At 38.5% G+C, this 17,470-nt stretch overlaps 1 protein-coding gene across 1 annotated transcript in view; it reads right to left on the bottom strand.

Annotated features, from left to right (window-relative positions):
• Ube2q2 (ubiquitin conjugating enzyme E2 Q2) overlaps positions 1 to 17,470 on the bottom strand; it is a 57,424-nt gene that overhangs the window by 34,279 nt on the left and 5,675 nt on the right. Inside the window, exons 3-4 of the mRNA XM_026779097.1 lie at positions 10,912 to 11,013; positions 5,336 to 5,440 (exon numbers count right to left, since the gene is read on the bottom strand). Of these exons, the coding sequence (XP_026634898.1) occupies positions 5,336 to 5,440; positions 10,912 to 11,013 (207 nt within the window). The remainder of the gene's footprint in view (positions 1 to 5,335; positions 5,441 to 10,911; positions 11,014 to 17,470) is intronic.

Genomic DNA, 17,470 nt, shown 5'->3' with positions numbered 1-17,470 from the left:
GGGGGGGGGGCGTGCTGGCTAGAAACAACCTAAACATCCATCAACACTCAAATGGCAAATAGGTAAACATTCTACCTGAACAATGAATAAAAAAGGAACTGAAAAAGAAAACATGAACTACACAGTGTGACTCTTAACATGGAGCTCAAAAACAGGCAACACTAAATTACACAAGAATGGACACATGATGATAACAGCAGAGAAGATGGCTAGCTATGCAGACCTAAAGGAGTACAATGAAGGTTCTGTTCTGTTAACAACCTTCCAACTCTTCCCCTGGGGTGGCTGAAGAACAGCTCCCAAGGATTCACTGTAACCAAACATTATGCTAAGCTTAAAGTTTCCATATTTTCAACATATGTTGTATTTCATACTATAGTCTTAATAGGCATGTAGCTAGATGGTGGAGCAGACCGATGAAATACAAGCTATTCAAACACACGAAAGTGTTAACCTTGTTCACATGAAGTCAACCAGCACTCAAACACAATATACAGCTTTGCACTGTGTTAAGAAGTTGATGTTAAGAGCTGAGGAGATGGCCCAGTGAGTAAAGCCCTTGTCATGTAAGCACAGGGCCTGAGTGCGGATCCTCACTACCCGTGTCCAAGTCAGACATAGCAGATCGCTAAGGCTTGCTGGACAGCAGCCTCACCTACTGGATAAGATCCAGGCCAGTGAGAAGCTCTGTCTCAAAAAAGGGGGCTGAGGGCCGGAGAGACAGCCATTTAACAAGAATTAGCAACAGACTGGATTAGGTTCCCAGCACCCACATGGTGGCTCACAAGCCATTGCAACTCCAGTTCCAGGGAATCTGGTGCCATCTTCAGGCCTCCAAAAACACGAGGCACACACAGAGCACTTACATAGGGTAAAAGACTTATACACATAAAAACAAATACATTTTAAGGAAATTTAAAAGGATGGGCACCTGAGAAACACCCATGGTTGTTCTCTGGCCTCCACACAGAACATGTACACACACATACAGAGAAGCAATTTTAATGACAACAGTCTAATAAAAGTAGAAGGCAGAAGGTAGAGCTAATTAAAATACAGGGGGAAGGGGAAGCGGGGGGATGAAAAAGATAACACATTATATTTTTAAAAGAACTGATTCCTCCAAGGGTCTAAGATATTAAAACAGAAAAGCCTCTGGTTAATCATCAGAATAAAACAGTTTCAGAAATGGATCAGGCTTGACCACATTAAAACCAGGTTTATCCACTTCAGCAATGTTGACATACTCAACCAGCTACTACTCTATTGTGGGGTTCTACACCTCATCACAGCACTTTAAAAGCATCCTATCAAATCATAATATACCAACAGCATCCCACCTCTCTGCTACAGCTAGGGATGACAACCCAAAATGCTTCCAGGTATTTCCAAATGTCCAATGGAAGCAAACTGCTTTTGTTTGAAATTTACTAAATTTAAACTGTATAATGGAAAAAAGACACAAAGCTTCCTAAGTCATAACCTTGACATAGAAATAGAAGCCTAAAAAGAAACAAAACCATTCTATAATCTCAGAGTCTAAGTAAAATTAGGAAAAAAAATACCATATCTATCCTAGCAATGTTTACTAGAAAAATGCAAAGATGATTCAAAATCAAGGCATTTTGTTACATAATTCACAAATAATCTTAGATATCTCCATGAGCTTCCTATGTACAATCAGGAGAAACAAGGCAGACTTCAAGTCCAGGATATATTGTAGGTAAAAAATTAAACCACAGACACTCTAGAAAATAAAAGTTGAACAGATACAAAATTAAAACCTTTTTCTTATCATCTCTTAGGCTCCACTAAATTACAAAAGAATAAACATTGTATAGATAAAAAATATAAAAAAAGAAAAGGGAATGGGTCTACCAGGAGCGGTAAGACTCCATTGCCCTTAGATGGCTGCAAACAGGAACTAATCAATGGAGAAGCGGCAGGTCAGGGGACAGCAATGACAAAAGCACATCTGTAAAGCACCCTGAAGAAGATACCGCATACACCGCCAACAGGGACAGCAAGCAGGAAGGAAGCCTACAGACTCACATACAAAGCATTCCCACCTCCACCTCCTTAAGCAAAACCTGGGGAAGATTTATCTGTCAGACAAAAGTGCACTCAGTACTAAGAAGTAGGAAAGTAGGGGGAAGAGTGGCTGAGAATCAGCATAATGCTATAAGGTCTTGACTATAAGGAATGCCAAATCATTCATCTGGTACAAAAGAAAAATATGTAAAAAGCAATTAAAATGTGAATGAGCAAACAAAGAATACAAAAATATTTCAGGACAGGCTTTACAATGTATAAAACAAGACATAATTAAACTGAGAAAATACAAGTAAATAGAAAATAGAGACACTAGAGAGGACGAAAGTGTTAAAACACACAGATTCATGAATCTATCACACCTAGACAACAAATACAGACTGCTATGAAGAAGGGGTTATCAGAAGCTCCTGATCTCAGGCTCACATTCAGAAACTGGAGAAGAATCACTCCCCTGGCATTCAAAGCCTGTGGTGTCCCAGCCCACAGAGAACCCAGGCTGGTCTGAGACTTGCTTTAACTCACAGACTGCTGGATCTGTTCCAGGTTGAAGCCTTAAGAATGTGCAGAACGCCCACTCTTGTGTTCTTGGAGAGTTCCAAAGGACCTCGGAAGAAACAGAAGCCTTCTGAAGAGGCCATCGAGAAATGACGCCATGTACAGAAAGAAACCATGTGAAGAAATGCCAAAGATGCCAGATACACGAGGGGGCGGGCAAAGGAAAAAGAAGACATGGTGGACACCTGAGTGCAGCTCGGGGATAAAGATCACTCTAGTTGTCCACAGCCATACTATGCTGAACGTGCATAATAATAATTTTCAAATGGAGCGGGCAGACACTACCCACCTAAACCTCGATAATCCACCCAATAGCAAAAATTACTATTTTAAGGCATCAAGGTTTTGTTTTGTTTTAATTTTTTGAGACAAAGTCTCACTGTGTAGCCCCGACTGGCCTCAAATGCAAGAGATTTGCCTGTCTCTGCTTCCCAAATGCCCCATGGGATTAAAGGTGTACATCAGCACGCCCAGCCTGTCTTCATCTGTAGGTTAGCTCGGCCTCAACACACATTCACTCTGCCTCAGCCTCCCAAGTGCTGAGTTCTACACTTGTGCCACCATATCCACCTCAAAACCATCCCACTTTGAAAAAAATGTGGTAAACAGATACATATATTAAAAACAAAACTGAGGGGCTAAAGAGGCGGCTCAGTGGTTAAGAGAACTTGCTGCTCTTACAGAGGGCTAGGGTTTGATTCCCAGTGCCCACATAGGAGCTCACAACCGTCTGTAATTCCATTTCCAGTGGATCCAACAGGTTTTTCTGATTTCTGCAGGTACTACACACATATAGTGCACATACATATATGTAGGCAAAACATTCATACACATAAAAGCGTTTATTTTTTAAAAAAAACCTTAAAAGTTACTATTGTCCATATAAAAATAGTAAAAGTTGAAAGAACAGCAAGATCTTTTAAGAGAAAAAGTGAAATGGCTCAGTGAATAAAGGTATCTGATGCCAAACCTAACCACATGGGGTTGAACCCTGGGACGAAGATGATGGAGAGAAACAACTCCTGTAATGTGTGTACCAATACATACACAACATGCACACACAAATAAAAATATAATAAAATTAACAAAAGGAATAATACAAAAGATGTAAAGACTCAAACTAAGAAATCTAAAATCTAAAAGTAGCCAGGCATGGTGGCACAAGTCTGTAATTCTAGCATTTAAGGTGCAGACACAAGAGGGTCATCAGCCTCGGTTACATAGGGTTTTTTGAGGCCAGCCTGAACTATATGAGACCTTGTCCCTAAAAAATGAAAACAAAAATTTAAAAGTCCAATCAGTAAATTCCAAATAATCAAGATGGAAAAGCAAAGTTAATGTACAAAAATAGATAAGAAGATCAAAACTCAAATCTGAGAAGGAATATCCTTACTAATGCCTAGCACAATGAAAGAAAAAAGACCCAAAGTTAAGGACACCATTGTAGTATTTCATTACACCAAAGAAAGCACAAATTCCCTGAAGCTTCCAGAAGTAAGATTCCGGATGGCATCAGCCTCAGCAGCAACACTGGCTAGAAGGCAACAGCACACTCTTAAAATTTTGAGGCAAAATTTTCATCCTAGATGTATGAATTCATCAAACATTGAGTAAAAAGAGAACATAGCGGCAGTTAATACTAAGGATGTCCCAGACAATTCTCATGTACTTCACTGACCACTATTTCCAGAATATCCCACAGTGCTGCCAAACTACTATTAAAACTATTTTGTGCAAATAAGAAATGATCAGAGTAATCACTGAGAATGGCTCAAGAACCCAAGAACTTGAGCTAGTAAGCAGAACCAAGATTCAAGACCAGTGTGGGCTTGTTCTGAAACCCCAACTCTGAACCAGATTTTCCAAAAGCTAACTCAGAAAATAAGCCATTCCTTCATGCTTTGGCTCTGATCTGACAATGTAATAAGAGACAAACACGAGAGGGAAAGCCAACAGAGATGACATGAGATCCAGAAATCAATGGATTCACTCTAGGAGAGTTTATAAGAAAGACCTCAAGGTGACAACTGTACAGTCAGCCCAGAGAATGGCTCATTAGAACTAATACAGAAGAGCCAATGGCTCCAAAGAGAGAAAACCATAGAAAGAGAACGTAACTTTAGAAGCTAAGAAGTATTATTATAAAAGACACTGAGAAACAAAACATGGTCACAGGTAAGGAAATGCCCTAACAGAAAACACCTATGTTCTGATGGCAAACTGACCATTCATAACGAAACAATGTTTTGGAAGCATTGGGTGGTTAGGTAGGTAGTATAAGAGCTAAATCCTGACTTATAATAAAAAGTCAGTAACTGTTAGCTAAACAGATAAGTCTAGAAGTCATGAGTAACTGCTCAATTGGTGGAAATTTTCATTGCTTAGGAGAGGTAACTTTGCATTCGACCTTAAGAAGCACAGACAGACTTATGGACATGGTATGTCAAGGGAAGGTAACTGACAAGCAAACAATCAAAGAAGAAACACAAAAATCAGAAATTTTAACAGAAACCAAAATAGTGGGGTCTGGGAGCAAATGCTCACCTGTCACAATAAAACACAAACAACTCCAAGAAATGAAAAGGCTGTTTTAGTACCTAAAGCAATTTACTAAGGACACAAAACTAACTTCCAAACAGGTTGTATAATAATTCTTGAATTATCCTAGTTAATTTGTGATTAAGACAATTGATTTCAGCTCAACACTAGAGAACGTTTACTTTACCTGACCCGTGGGTAGTGGTTGATCTAGCATCTCAACATCCAGGTGCTTAGGGAGGTTATATAATCTGCAGAGTTCACATATCAACCACTTCAATTGCTGACGAAGCTACAAAACACATTTCAGTAAATAAGCATTATGTTAAAGAGCCCTTAGAAGACATTGAATAATGCTACAACTACTGTTAATCAATCCAGAAGGAAATGAAAATGTGTTCCTGCTCAACTGCAGCCTACGGATGGAGTAACAGTCTTTTACACATTTTAGAGCGGCTGGTATAAGAAAAATCACTATTCTTAAAGAGTGACTACAGCTTAGTATGTCCTTACAACATGGTAACTAGAAATAACACCAACAGAAAGGCACAGAAGGAAGGTTCAGACATTGTCTAGTGTCTAGTAGCTAACATCCTGGAAACTTGCAGCTTTAGACAAGAGAACATTAGTGCATTCATAAGACTATAAAAAATTATAAAAAAACCTAAAGGAAATGTTGCATGTGGATTATGAAATTACATATGCAACAGTCATATTTGTTTAAAACTATAAAGACAAGTGTGACCTAGTAGATTGAGCCCTGAAATAAATAACCTTGTATACCTAAGCTCCTGGCTTTAGTCTCCCCATCTGCAAAACAAAGAAATAAAGACTGTCTCAGGACAGACAGTAAGGAGTAAATTAAAATAACACTCTCCAAAAGAAAAGAAAGAAATCATTAGGAAAACTGACATAATAGAATCAGCTCTTTAAATTTCCATTTTAAATTTTGTAGGTATATATACTTTAAGGAAGTAAATAAGGCAAACTATGTTTAGACATACTTTTTATTATTCTGGGCTTTTAAATCCCAACATAGAAGATGAGCAATACTTTGATTTAGATAGGAGCTTACTACACTGGACAGCTCAGTGTCTCTGACCAAGAAAAGATACGAAGAAGAAGCAGTCTATGGAGGACTAAGAAAACAGAAACGGGATTAGAATGGGTTAAACCCAGCAAAGAGCAAGCCTTTCCAAAGTGGATAAGGACCAAGTGGACATGAGGAAGGCTAAACACTAAATCTGACCAAACAAATGTCCTCATGCTTGAAGGAAGTAAAGGGCCCACCACTGTGGATTTGCTCTCCATCCAGTAAGTCAGAATGTGTAGTACATAATGAGATGAGATTGGGTGACCAGGACAGGATCCTGCAGGAGTACTGTAGGCGGCAGCAGTGTGATGGCATCATACCAAGCAACAGGAAAAACAGGGTGTTTATCTTCCAGGAAGTTTAATTTTTAATACTTTCCTCCTCTTCAGGGACTGTGGAAGAAACTAAGATCATAGGGAGGGACTTAGAAGGTAGATGGACAAGTCTTTGGTGCTTACTAGACAGTTTACGGTTAGGGGAACATAAGTATAAAAAATTCTTAAGTTCCCAGGGCCAGGCACAGACGACCAGTATCTTTATTTCATTTCTACAAAGAGAATTAGTGAGGGAAAGCATGACGAGCTGATGGAGACTAATGTAAACTGATATTCACTTCCCATAGCACATCCAAGCAAGATCCCCTGGACAGAGAGGATCTATATATGTAAGTGTATGGATTTCAAACTCTGAAGACAAACTTTGGCTAGAGCTACAGAGTTAGGAATCCCTGGGATAATAAAGTATGACTTAAGTAATGAGAGTAAAAGAGCTTGCACAGAGAAAGCACAGAATAAAAAGATAATAAAGAGACATACCAAGGAAGAGCATCTCAGGAGACCAAGAAAAGATAGTAAGAAATAGAATCAGGGAATGGTGGTCTCATAGAAGTCCCCACTAGGTTAGCAATTTGCTCAGGACAAACACATCTTGTCTTTGAATACACATCACTTATCACAGAGCTTCAGAGAAGCTAATCAATGTTCTTAAAATACTTTTCTGTGTTCCGTTAACAGCTTCCTACAATTACGGGAAGGAAGGAGTAGGCACAGAGAAAGCCAGCACTAATATGTATTTTACAACACTGTATACTAAAGAGGACAATTACTCAGTATTCTATGCCTTCTATCTTGGAATGTCCTATGTGTACTATGGGGAAAGACTGGGTGCACTCCTTGTTACTACAGTGGAGTATTTAACTATATGTCACATTTTTTTTAATATTTATTTACTTATTATGTATACAATATTCAGTTTGTGTGTATGCCTGCAGGCCAGAAGAGGGCACCAGACCTCATTAAGGTGGTTGTGAGCCACCATGTGGTTGCTGGGAATTGAACTCAGGACCTTCGGAAGAGCAGGCAATGCTCTTAACCACTGAGCCATCTCTCCAGCCCCCCACTGAGCCATCTCTCCAGCCCCTATATGTCACATTTTTAAATTTAACAAATTCTTTATTGGTTGGCATTAAGTAATACCTGTTCAAGAAGAATATTTCAACCACAGAAAAAACAATTTGAATAATAAAAAAAGGAGCCACTGGATTGGACAAGTAATAAATAAGTGTCCATAAAATAGCAGAGTCTAGACTCTAGTAAGTAAATTAAAAAGTCAAAACAAAACAACTCCTCTTTCTAGAAACCAGGTTATTATGAGAAACTGGCAGAGGCTATGAGTGAAATGTGTTGCTTTTTCCTTCAGTATTTACTTTCTATAATTAGGTCCAATGTTAACTCCTGTTCCAGTTAACTTGACAAGTCTATTTGTTTTTTTGCTAGTACCAGAGATTATGCCTTGGATCCTTCACAAGGTAGGTGAGCATTTTCCCACTGAGTTACAGTTTCAACCATCTTCTTACTTTTGAGACAGGATCTCAATTTGTTGACCAGACTGGCCTTGAACTTGCAATCTCCATGCCTTACTCCAAAGTAGCTGGGATTTGGGGCCTGTGCCACCAGGCCTAGCTCAGAAGCAATCTGAGGAACAGGGGGCTGTGTCTGTCTTTCTTTCCCATCACCTCTGCTGGAGATGTCAACATGTACCTGCCTAGCTTTTTTTTTTAATATTTATTTATTTATTATGTATACAATATTCTGTCTGTGTGTATATCTGTAGGTTAGAAGAGGGCACCAGACCTCATTACAGATGGTTGTGAGCCACCATGTGGTTGCTGGGAATTGAACTCAGGACCTTTGGAAGAGCAGGCAATGCTCTTAAACCACTGAGCCATTTCTCCAGCCCCTGCCTAGCTTTTCTAACTTACCTCCTACTTTCACGGCTCTTAAAATTTAAACTCTTAAAACTTTTCAAACTTAGGTTCTTCATTTTTTCTTTCCTGAATTTTTTACACTTATGGAGGTTGTGGGGTGATGGACACGTGTGGGGATCAGAGGACTACTTCTCTCCTACGATAGGGGACTCAGAGACTGAACTCAGACTCTCAATCTTGTAGGCAAGTGCCTTCACCTGCTAAGCCATTTCAATAGTCACAGTGTTCCGAATTTTAAGAACAAGTTCAAACCATCTATAATTTATTTTGACAAGTTAAAGAATTCATGAGTCTAACTTCCTAACTATCTATAGAAAGATCTTTCCTTCTTGAGTTAAAATATCAGCTTTTATTTTATTTCATTTAGTATCTGTTTGGATAAATCTTTTACCTTTCTAAATTTTGTATTTTATTATTTATTCTTAGAGTCATTCTGTTAATACCACAAACAAATCTGTTGGTTTTGTTACACATAGTGACACAGCTTGTAATCGCAGTACTGGAAAGGCTGAGGTAAGAGGCTTGCAAGTTCCAGGCCAGCCAGAAATACACAGCAAGATCCTGTCTTCAAAAGTCAAAATAAATAAGTAATTTTTAGTGATACTGCATTAGATTTATAAATATAAATACACGGAGATAAATGACATTTGTAACATCTCAGACATCTGTCTTCCCATCCAGGAACATAGTATCTAAGTGGTTACATTCTGCTGGGGAAAAATTTGTAGTTTTCTTCAGGCAAGTCTCCCACATTTAAGTTTATTCTCTAGGTGTTCAGTTTTTATTGTAATCATCAATAAAATAATATTGTATTTTCTATCTGGTAATCAGCGACATTTGGAAAAATATATATTTTTATAAAATACACTTCAAGAAAACAATTTTTTTTGTGTTTTTGTTTTTGTTTTTGTTTTTGTTTTTGTTTTTCGAGACAGGGTTTCTCTGCGGCTTTGGAGCCTGTCCTGGAACTAGCTCTGTAGACCAGGCTGGTCTCGAACTCACAGAGATCCGCCTGCCTCTGCCTCCCGAGTGCTGGGATTAAAGGCGTGCGCCACCAACGGCCGGCTAAGAAAACAATTTAATTGCTTTTCTCTATCTGCTCTCTTTACAGTTTATAAGGGTCTGAGAGGGTTATTTAAAAAAAAAAAAAAAAACACCATATCTACAAAGAACAATTATTTTTCCATTAGGACTTAATGGAAAAAACAAAGTAACTTCAAAAGAGATGTACAAACTATGACCCCAACTATTTAAACACATATGAAATAGTATATGTATTTTGCTAGCAAAGAAAAAAACTGGCAGAAAAATATCTATTGTGTCAACAGTGGTCATATTACGTAGAAAATTATAGGAATGCTAAATGTTCTCTTATTGTTTGTCTACAACTTATTAGTTTTCTCACAATGGGTAACTTTCAAATTTACAAAGAATAAATAAGCATTTTTAATAAAAAAAAAGGATACTTTTTACAAGATTTGTGTGTGTGTGTGTGTGTGTGTGTGTGTGTGTGTGTGCTGTACACCTGAGTACAATGCCTATAGAGACCAGAAAGCATCAGATCCCCTGGAGCTAAAGTTACAAGCAGGTGTAACTGCCCAACTTTGGTCTTGGGAACTGACCTCAGCTCCTCTACAAGAGTAGGAAGTGCTCTAAACTCCTGAGCCATCTCTCCAGCCCCAAAAGATAAATCTCTTTACACAGCTGTTCCCCTTTACTCCCAGATAAACATTCTACAATTTTAGTTTTCCAGGGGTAATAATCAAGGTCCACATACGCTAACTAGACAACTTTTGAAGTATTTTTTAACATGGAGCCTGGTATTCACTGTTCTGCTTTACTACTGGCTACCACTAATCTCTTAGTGTTCCATGTACTGAAGAAAACCTGTTTACATAGAGCTCAGAGTTACTCACAGACCTGGATTTCTACTAGGGGTCTTGGAATGTGTGGACAGGTGGACAAACAAAAACAAACAAACAAACCTTTCTTCAATAAATTTGACTTTTACTGCCGACTCGTGAGCCCTGTCAGCAAAGGAACCCCTAACACTTAACTGATGCTATTCTCTCATGACCTCCCTTCACAGCCAGTCTATTAAAAATGTCTGCTTTGTTTAACTGTTAGAATGAAAGAAAAAGAACCTCAATTCCTAATGTAAAAAGGAAATATATCTATGGAAAGAGGGAGATGGACTTCAAAAGCTGTAGCTAAAATTATAATTATTAAATATGCTGTAACAACTTGTGTCACGATCTAAGAAGGGATGGAAAATATTAGGAAAAGGAAATAAATGAAGTAAAGTTTAATTTGATAAACTTTTTTATCATATTACCTCTTAATACTTAATTTCTATTATAAGACCATGAGAAGGAAAAAAGGAAAGACTGGTTCATCTCCTTACCAAATTGTTGTTCTTAGTGTCTTCTAGGCGTTCCAGAACTGATGTCAGATTTGGGTCATCAGAGTCCACAAACCATATTGGTGAAGAAGATGGGTAAGATTCCTGTTATCAAGACAGCAGGTGAAACACACTTACAAACAGACCGGCCCAGATATGCAGTTAAAAGCACACCACTAAACACAAGGAGATTATGATCTACACAAAATGCATCAAAGGGAGAAAGGCAACATTGAAATTCATGTGGAGAGACCAGATACCTCTGTGGAGTTTAAAAATTAAAGTTGCTAAGTTTAACAGTTTAATCTTGCCTAGTCCATGTTATACAATTTGTAAGTTTAAAATCAAACAACAGAGCTTTTTACCAAATGAGCAGGATGACTAAAAATCAAATATACCTTAAGCATTCCTTTTACCAAAGAAGAGGAAATGTACCCAAGCACCACTCAAGACTGCAATAGCAGGTCTAGCCTGACCTGAATCTCTAGCTTTCACCTTTTTTCCAGGGCTTGAAAATATGAATCACAATAATTTCTCAAAATGAAAAGGCAAGTTAAAAAGAAATCCCACTTTAAAATTCAGTCTATAAATTTTAACAGTACCTTTTACCTTTTAATAATGTGACATTCCTAAATTTTATCTAGATATCTAGTTCTGAATTTTTAAAATAAATACAAGGAATACATGTCTCCAAATCTTCACAAATGCTCCAAACACTACTTTTCAAGATGTTCCACTCACAGTGTTCTGACCTTCCAAGTAGTGTAATTACAGAACCTACTTGGCAGTTTTCTTTTTCCTGCAACAGTATAAAATGTATTACAATGAGACAGGCTTGGGAGTGGAAACCTTAGGGGCTGGGGTAGGAAGCCCATGAGTTTGATGCCAGTCTGGATACACACAGAATCTCTGTCTCAAAAAGGGAGGTGGGGGTAAGCTGGAGAGATGGTTCTCTGGTTAAGATCATGTACTACTCATCCCAGCACCCATGTCAGGTGGCTCCAAAGGATATGGCACAGCTGTACTCATGTGCACATACCCACCACTCCACCTCCATACACACCACAAACACATAATTAAAAATAAGGAAAATGAAATCTAAAGGTGGAACTTACTCCATTTATTTTTCCATCCCTTCTTAGACTGTAACAGAGAATGTAATTTATTTCTTTGGTTTTTCCTTTTGTTTTCTGAAGCCAGGTCTCAATATGTAAACTCAAATTTGACCATCCTTCTACCTCAGCTTCCTAAGTTCTAGGATTACAGACTGGCTTTAGAATACAATTTTATAAAGAACAGACATATTAAATTAAGATTACCTTCATCTGATCTTGCCTAACCCTTTTCTTGATGTTGATAGTTTCTCCTACCTGTTTTGTTTCTGGGGGTTTTGAGGATCAAACATAAAGCCACGCCTAGGTTCATGCTCCACCACTGACCTACATCAGCATTAAAGACTGCTTTCTAAATAAAGCAGGTGTTAGAAGCAGCATGAAATACCCACACCACATTAAGAGAAAGTTAGGGAGAGGAGATCAGTTCCCCCTGAGATGTTATATTTTAAATCCTATACATGAAAAGACAGGCTAGGTAGCAAGTCTAAGCACTCATTTCAGTGTTTCTCAGAGGCCTTAGACCCCTCAGTACAAGAAGACTACACCGTTGATGGTCTTCTTTATTCTACTCAATTTTCACTAGGGCACAAGAAATTCAGCAGAGGTAAAACTGCTGCTACCTTTGCACAAGCGAAGGTCCTAACTCCAGTGGGCCAGAATCTTGCACTGCTAGTATTTCAACAGACAAAGCTGTGACAAGACCGGGTTTTACTTCAGAACGCCTGTGCTGAAGCAGTGAAGGTGATATCCATTCCATCTTCTATACCTTTACTATTGTGCTAATGAGACAGGAGCAGACCCGAGCACCCCGGACGACACCCGAGTAGGCATGTGTGACTCATCTGAGATGAACTGACATGAGTAGACACTTTTACTTGAAAAGATGACAGTGCAAGGCTTCTTCCAACTTGGCTTTTGGGGAGATGTCTTCTCAAAAATAAGAGACAGTCTGTCACTTCCAAAACAAAGGATGGTACATTTTCCCAACAGTAAAGTCAAACTTTAGAGAAAAACCCGCAAACCCTGGAACACTTACCCACCCGTGTAAGCTAGAAGTTTCACAGAGTATTATGAAGAGACTGGTGGTGAGATTAGATTTTAATATTGTATAGTGAAACTTATTACTGTCTAGAAGATATGTCAACTAAATATTTTCCCAATGATCAATGAATGATACTATAATAGCATGCAAGAATAAGATCAAGTTTTTGTGAAGTATCACACACACAAACACACACAAATATTCACAAGCTGGGAAAGCTGCTCAGTGGTAACAACACTTGTTTAGCATACTTGAAGCCCTAGGTTTCATTCCCAGAATAAGAATAGAGATCCCAATTATTTAAAGAGGCTATTGCTATTAAAATATTTCTTTTCCAACCAGTTATCTGAGGTTGAGTTTTGTTCACATTACTTCAATTAAAGCATCAAAAAACTGGGCTGGAGAGGTGGCTCAGAGGTTAAGAGCATGGCTGTTCTTCCAGGATCTGGGTTCAATTTCTACCACCCACATAATGGTTCATAACCATCTCTAACTCCAGTTCCAGGAAATATAACACTCTCTTCTGGCCTTTTCAGGCACCAGACATGCACATGATACACAGGCATACATAGAAACAAAACATTCACATAAAATACAGTTAATAAAATGTATTTTTTAAAATTCAAACAAACTAAATGTAGAAACAAAGACAGAACATGCACAAAGAAACCTGTACTATGTAAGACTAGTTTTCGTTGTTAATGCTTTAATAATCTTTTTTAACTTTATTTTTCCATTCAAAAATTTACACTTCCTCCCCTCCTCCCATCCCCTCCTGCTCCCCCACTCACCCTCCTCCCTCCCACTCCCTCCTTAAGAGAGGGCTGTTTTAATAATTTCTAATGATAAATACCAAAAGTATAACTGATAAAAATGAGTTTAAGTCCTGACCCCCAAAATATTGAGAACTGCTGCTTCACCTTCTCTCCTGCCAAATCCCTTATCCTTCATCAATCCTTTCCTTCTTGGAAGAAGCATATCCTTTTCTCCATTCTCCATTAACCTACATGTTCCACTGGGGCAGGCTTTGCTACCTTCCTCCCTTGACACAAGATCTAGCCAAAGAACTCCAGCATTCTGTCTTAGTTAGCGTTATTACTGCTGTGATGAAACACCAGTACTAAAACCAAGTTGGGGAGGAAGGGTTTATTTGGATTACATATCCTGAGTCACAGTCCACTAAAAGAAGTCTGCACAGGAACTCAAACAGGGTAGAAAACCTGGGAGCAAGAGCTGATGCAGAGAGGCCATGGAAGTATGCTGCTTACTGGCTTGCTCAATCTGCTTTCTTATAGAACACAGAACCATTAGCCCAGGGATACCACCACCCACAATGGTCTGGACCCTCCCCCAATCAATCAGTAATTAAGAAAATGCTCTACAAGCGTGCGGACAGCCCGATCATATATAGGAGGCATTTCCTCAACTGAAGTTCTCTCCTCAGATACCTCTAGCCTGTGCCAAGTTGACATAAAACTAGCCAGAACGCAATCTAGCTACTCCCACTGATGAGCTGGTCAGGTGGGAAAGCCATGAAAATCTGTGTCTTCTCTCAGACTAAAAGTCTTTTTCTGGGACAACTGGGGTCACAGGTATAATTCTGGTTAGCCTGGGGTAATCAGTATTCACCTTGCCCTAACAGAGAATTCACAAGGTCAAATTTCTTCCCAGAGGGCTGTAGATAACTATGTCTGTCATGACATGTAGTTATGTCTATGGTGATGTTCAGTCCTTACCCACTGCTAACAGTTTTACCAATCTGATAACTAAAAGCTGGTAGCTGGAAAGAAAAGTTTCTATACAGTACAATATAATTTGTTCTACCTTCAGAAACCAAATCAGCAACAAGAATTACAAGCAACCACCTCTAGGAAAATTTCCAAGGACATTTTCTATATACACAAGGATTCCATCTACTGATGCTCAGAGCATTACTTAAAATGGGGGAGGGGGGAAGAAGAAACCACCACCTGCATGTCCAATACTAGGAGACAGAATTTATTAGATGATTCTGTCAGTATCACAGAAGAGGAGACACTGGAGAAGGACCTCAGGAAACAAATCCACTGCTAAATGAGAAAAATGTCACAAAACAATCTCTTTTACTATTTTTCAAAATAGTAGTCAGGTATGATAGTATATATACCTTTAACTGCAAATTCAAGAGGCAGAGGTGGAGATCTCTGTGAATTTGAGGCCAATCTGGTCTAAACAGAGTTCTAGGGCTACACAGAGAGATCTTGACTCAAAAATTTTTTTAAAAACCAGCACATAACACTGAGGGAAAAGATAATCAGAAAGATATGACACCAAAATTCAGAGCAATGGGTGCTAAAATTAGAGAGTTGGTTTTTTGGTTTTTATCCTCCCAGTTCTGATTCTCTGGTTTCTAAATTTCTCACAATAACAATGTTTTGTTTACCATGTTACAAAATATCCACCACTGGAAACAACTTTCAGCATAAACTCTGCATCATGTTCTAAAAACTGTTTCAATATCCAAAGTAGAGAACAAACCACAGCTTCTCAGAACATCTTCCTAAGTGAACTGAGGCAAATAAAATAATGAAGATGATCTGAAATCAACTGTGCTGCAAATTCTCTGGATGATTTCAGTAGTTCTACTGAACTGTTTTACATAATTATCTTTAGAAGCAATTAGAGACTTCTAGTACAAAAGCCTTGAGGGTCAAGGGGGAAGCCTTGTTATGTTTCTCTCCAGTAATGTTTTCTATTTGGCAATATCGATTTCCATTCAATCTCTCTACACCTTACCTAACACTACCCCTTCCCAGGTATAAGCTCAACACTCCCATCCTACAGACACCACCAAAAAAAAAAAAAAGTTACTAAAGTATATACCATCATTTACAAAAAGGAAACCCAACCTCTCCATAATTTCATTTCTCTCAAGAAAGTGCATAAAAACAGAGATGGAGAAGCCAGATAAGCACAAGGAATCTGATCCTATATTATTAGCTGGTCAAGCAAATGAAAACAATGGGTCTTTCTGGTCTCAAAGTACTATTCAGGAGCTTAACATGACAGCTCTGGTATTTCTAACAGCTTCTCTACAAATTCAATGTGAAAGGTAATCTGTTGTGAGAGAATAAGCCAAAGAAAAATTCTTAGACCCTGCAGTCATTTTGTTCATTATTTCCTTGGTACAAGTTTGACTGAACTACTTTTTATCAGTATAAAGACCAGAAAAACAAAACATGAAGTTAACAGCATGAATAGATATTACCATGAATAGATATTACCAAGAATAGATATTACAAAGCAGATAATTTTTGTCCTTCCTTTCTTTGTAGCTTGGTCTTGAACTCAGGGTCTTGCATATGCTCGGCAAGATGGAGTACTTTTCCCCTGAGCTATCCAGCACAAAGTATTTTTAAAATAATGGTATCGCTTTCTCATTTGTATGGTATAGTACAGTACTGTTGACAAGAAGCTTTCCAATAATATTCCAGAGCAAAAAGGGACTGTTTTATGGAGAAACACAATAAGTGAAATGATTTAAGATCCTAAAAATTAAGTAATACCTAACCTCTCCCTCCCAGATTCAGAGCTAACATTTGTTAATTTAGTAGCTTGCTGTTGAGGGAGAGACTTCTAGCAATTATGAAAGAAATTAGCTAAACAAAAATTATTCACCAAAACTAGCCTGACAATCATTCATGAAGAAATACCAATATGTATACAAGTAATATAAAGAATAATTTTATACCAACTAATTTACTTCCTGTGGGAGATTTTTTTTTTAACTCTGAAACAGCAATTTACTCCCAAGAGTCTCCAGCTGCTGCTGGGTGTGTGGGACAGTGCACACACAGAGGGGAGGAGTTTCATTTACAAAGCAAGTTCAAGGCCAGCCTGAACTATGCTGAATAAGACTCTTTTAAAAAGGAGGTGGAGGAGGATGGACAGCTCAGTTGGGAGTTTGCAACAAAAGCATGACAGCCTGAATTTGATTCTCAGAATGCACATAAAGCTAGACAGATGTGGTGGTATATTTGTATAACCCCAGTGTGGGGGAGATAGAAACAAGTTGGGCTCATGAGCCAACTACCTAGGCCAATTATCAAGCCTCACAATAGTGAAAAACTCTCTCAGCAAGATGGCTCAGCAGGTAAAACTGCTTGTCATGCATGTCTGACCACCGGAGTTTAGACCCCCAAACTAGGTAGCACCTTGCCTATATAATCCAAGCCAGCATTAATCTGGTGAAATGGGAGGTGGAAACAGGAGGATACGCCTATATACTGGTGTGCCTAGTGAAGCAGCAAACAATGAGACTCTGCCTCTAAAAAGGCAGAAGGCAAGAAGAACCAAAAGCCGAGATTGTCCTCTGACCTACATACACATACACACACACACACACACACACACACACACACACACA

This window comes from Microtus ochrogaster, chromosome 5, assembly GCF_000317375.1.
Source record: "Microtus ochrogaster isolate Prairie Vole_2 chromosome 5, MicOch1.0, whole genome shotgun sequence".
Classification (NCBI taxonomy): Eukaryota; Metazoa; Chordata; class Mammalia; order Rodentia; family Cricetidae; genus Microtus; species Microtus ochrogaster.
The sequence above is the reverse complement of the archived record's forward strand: the minus strand, read 5'-3'. Positions and strand labels throughout refer to the sequence as shown.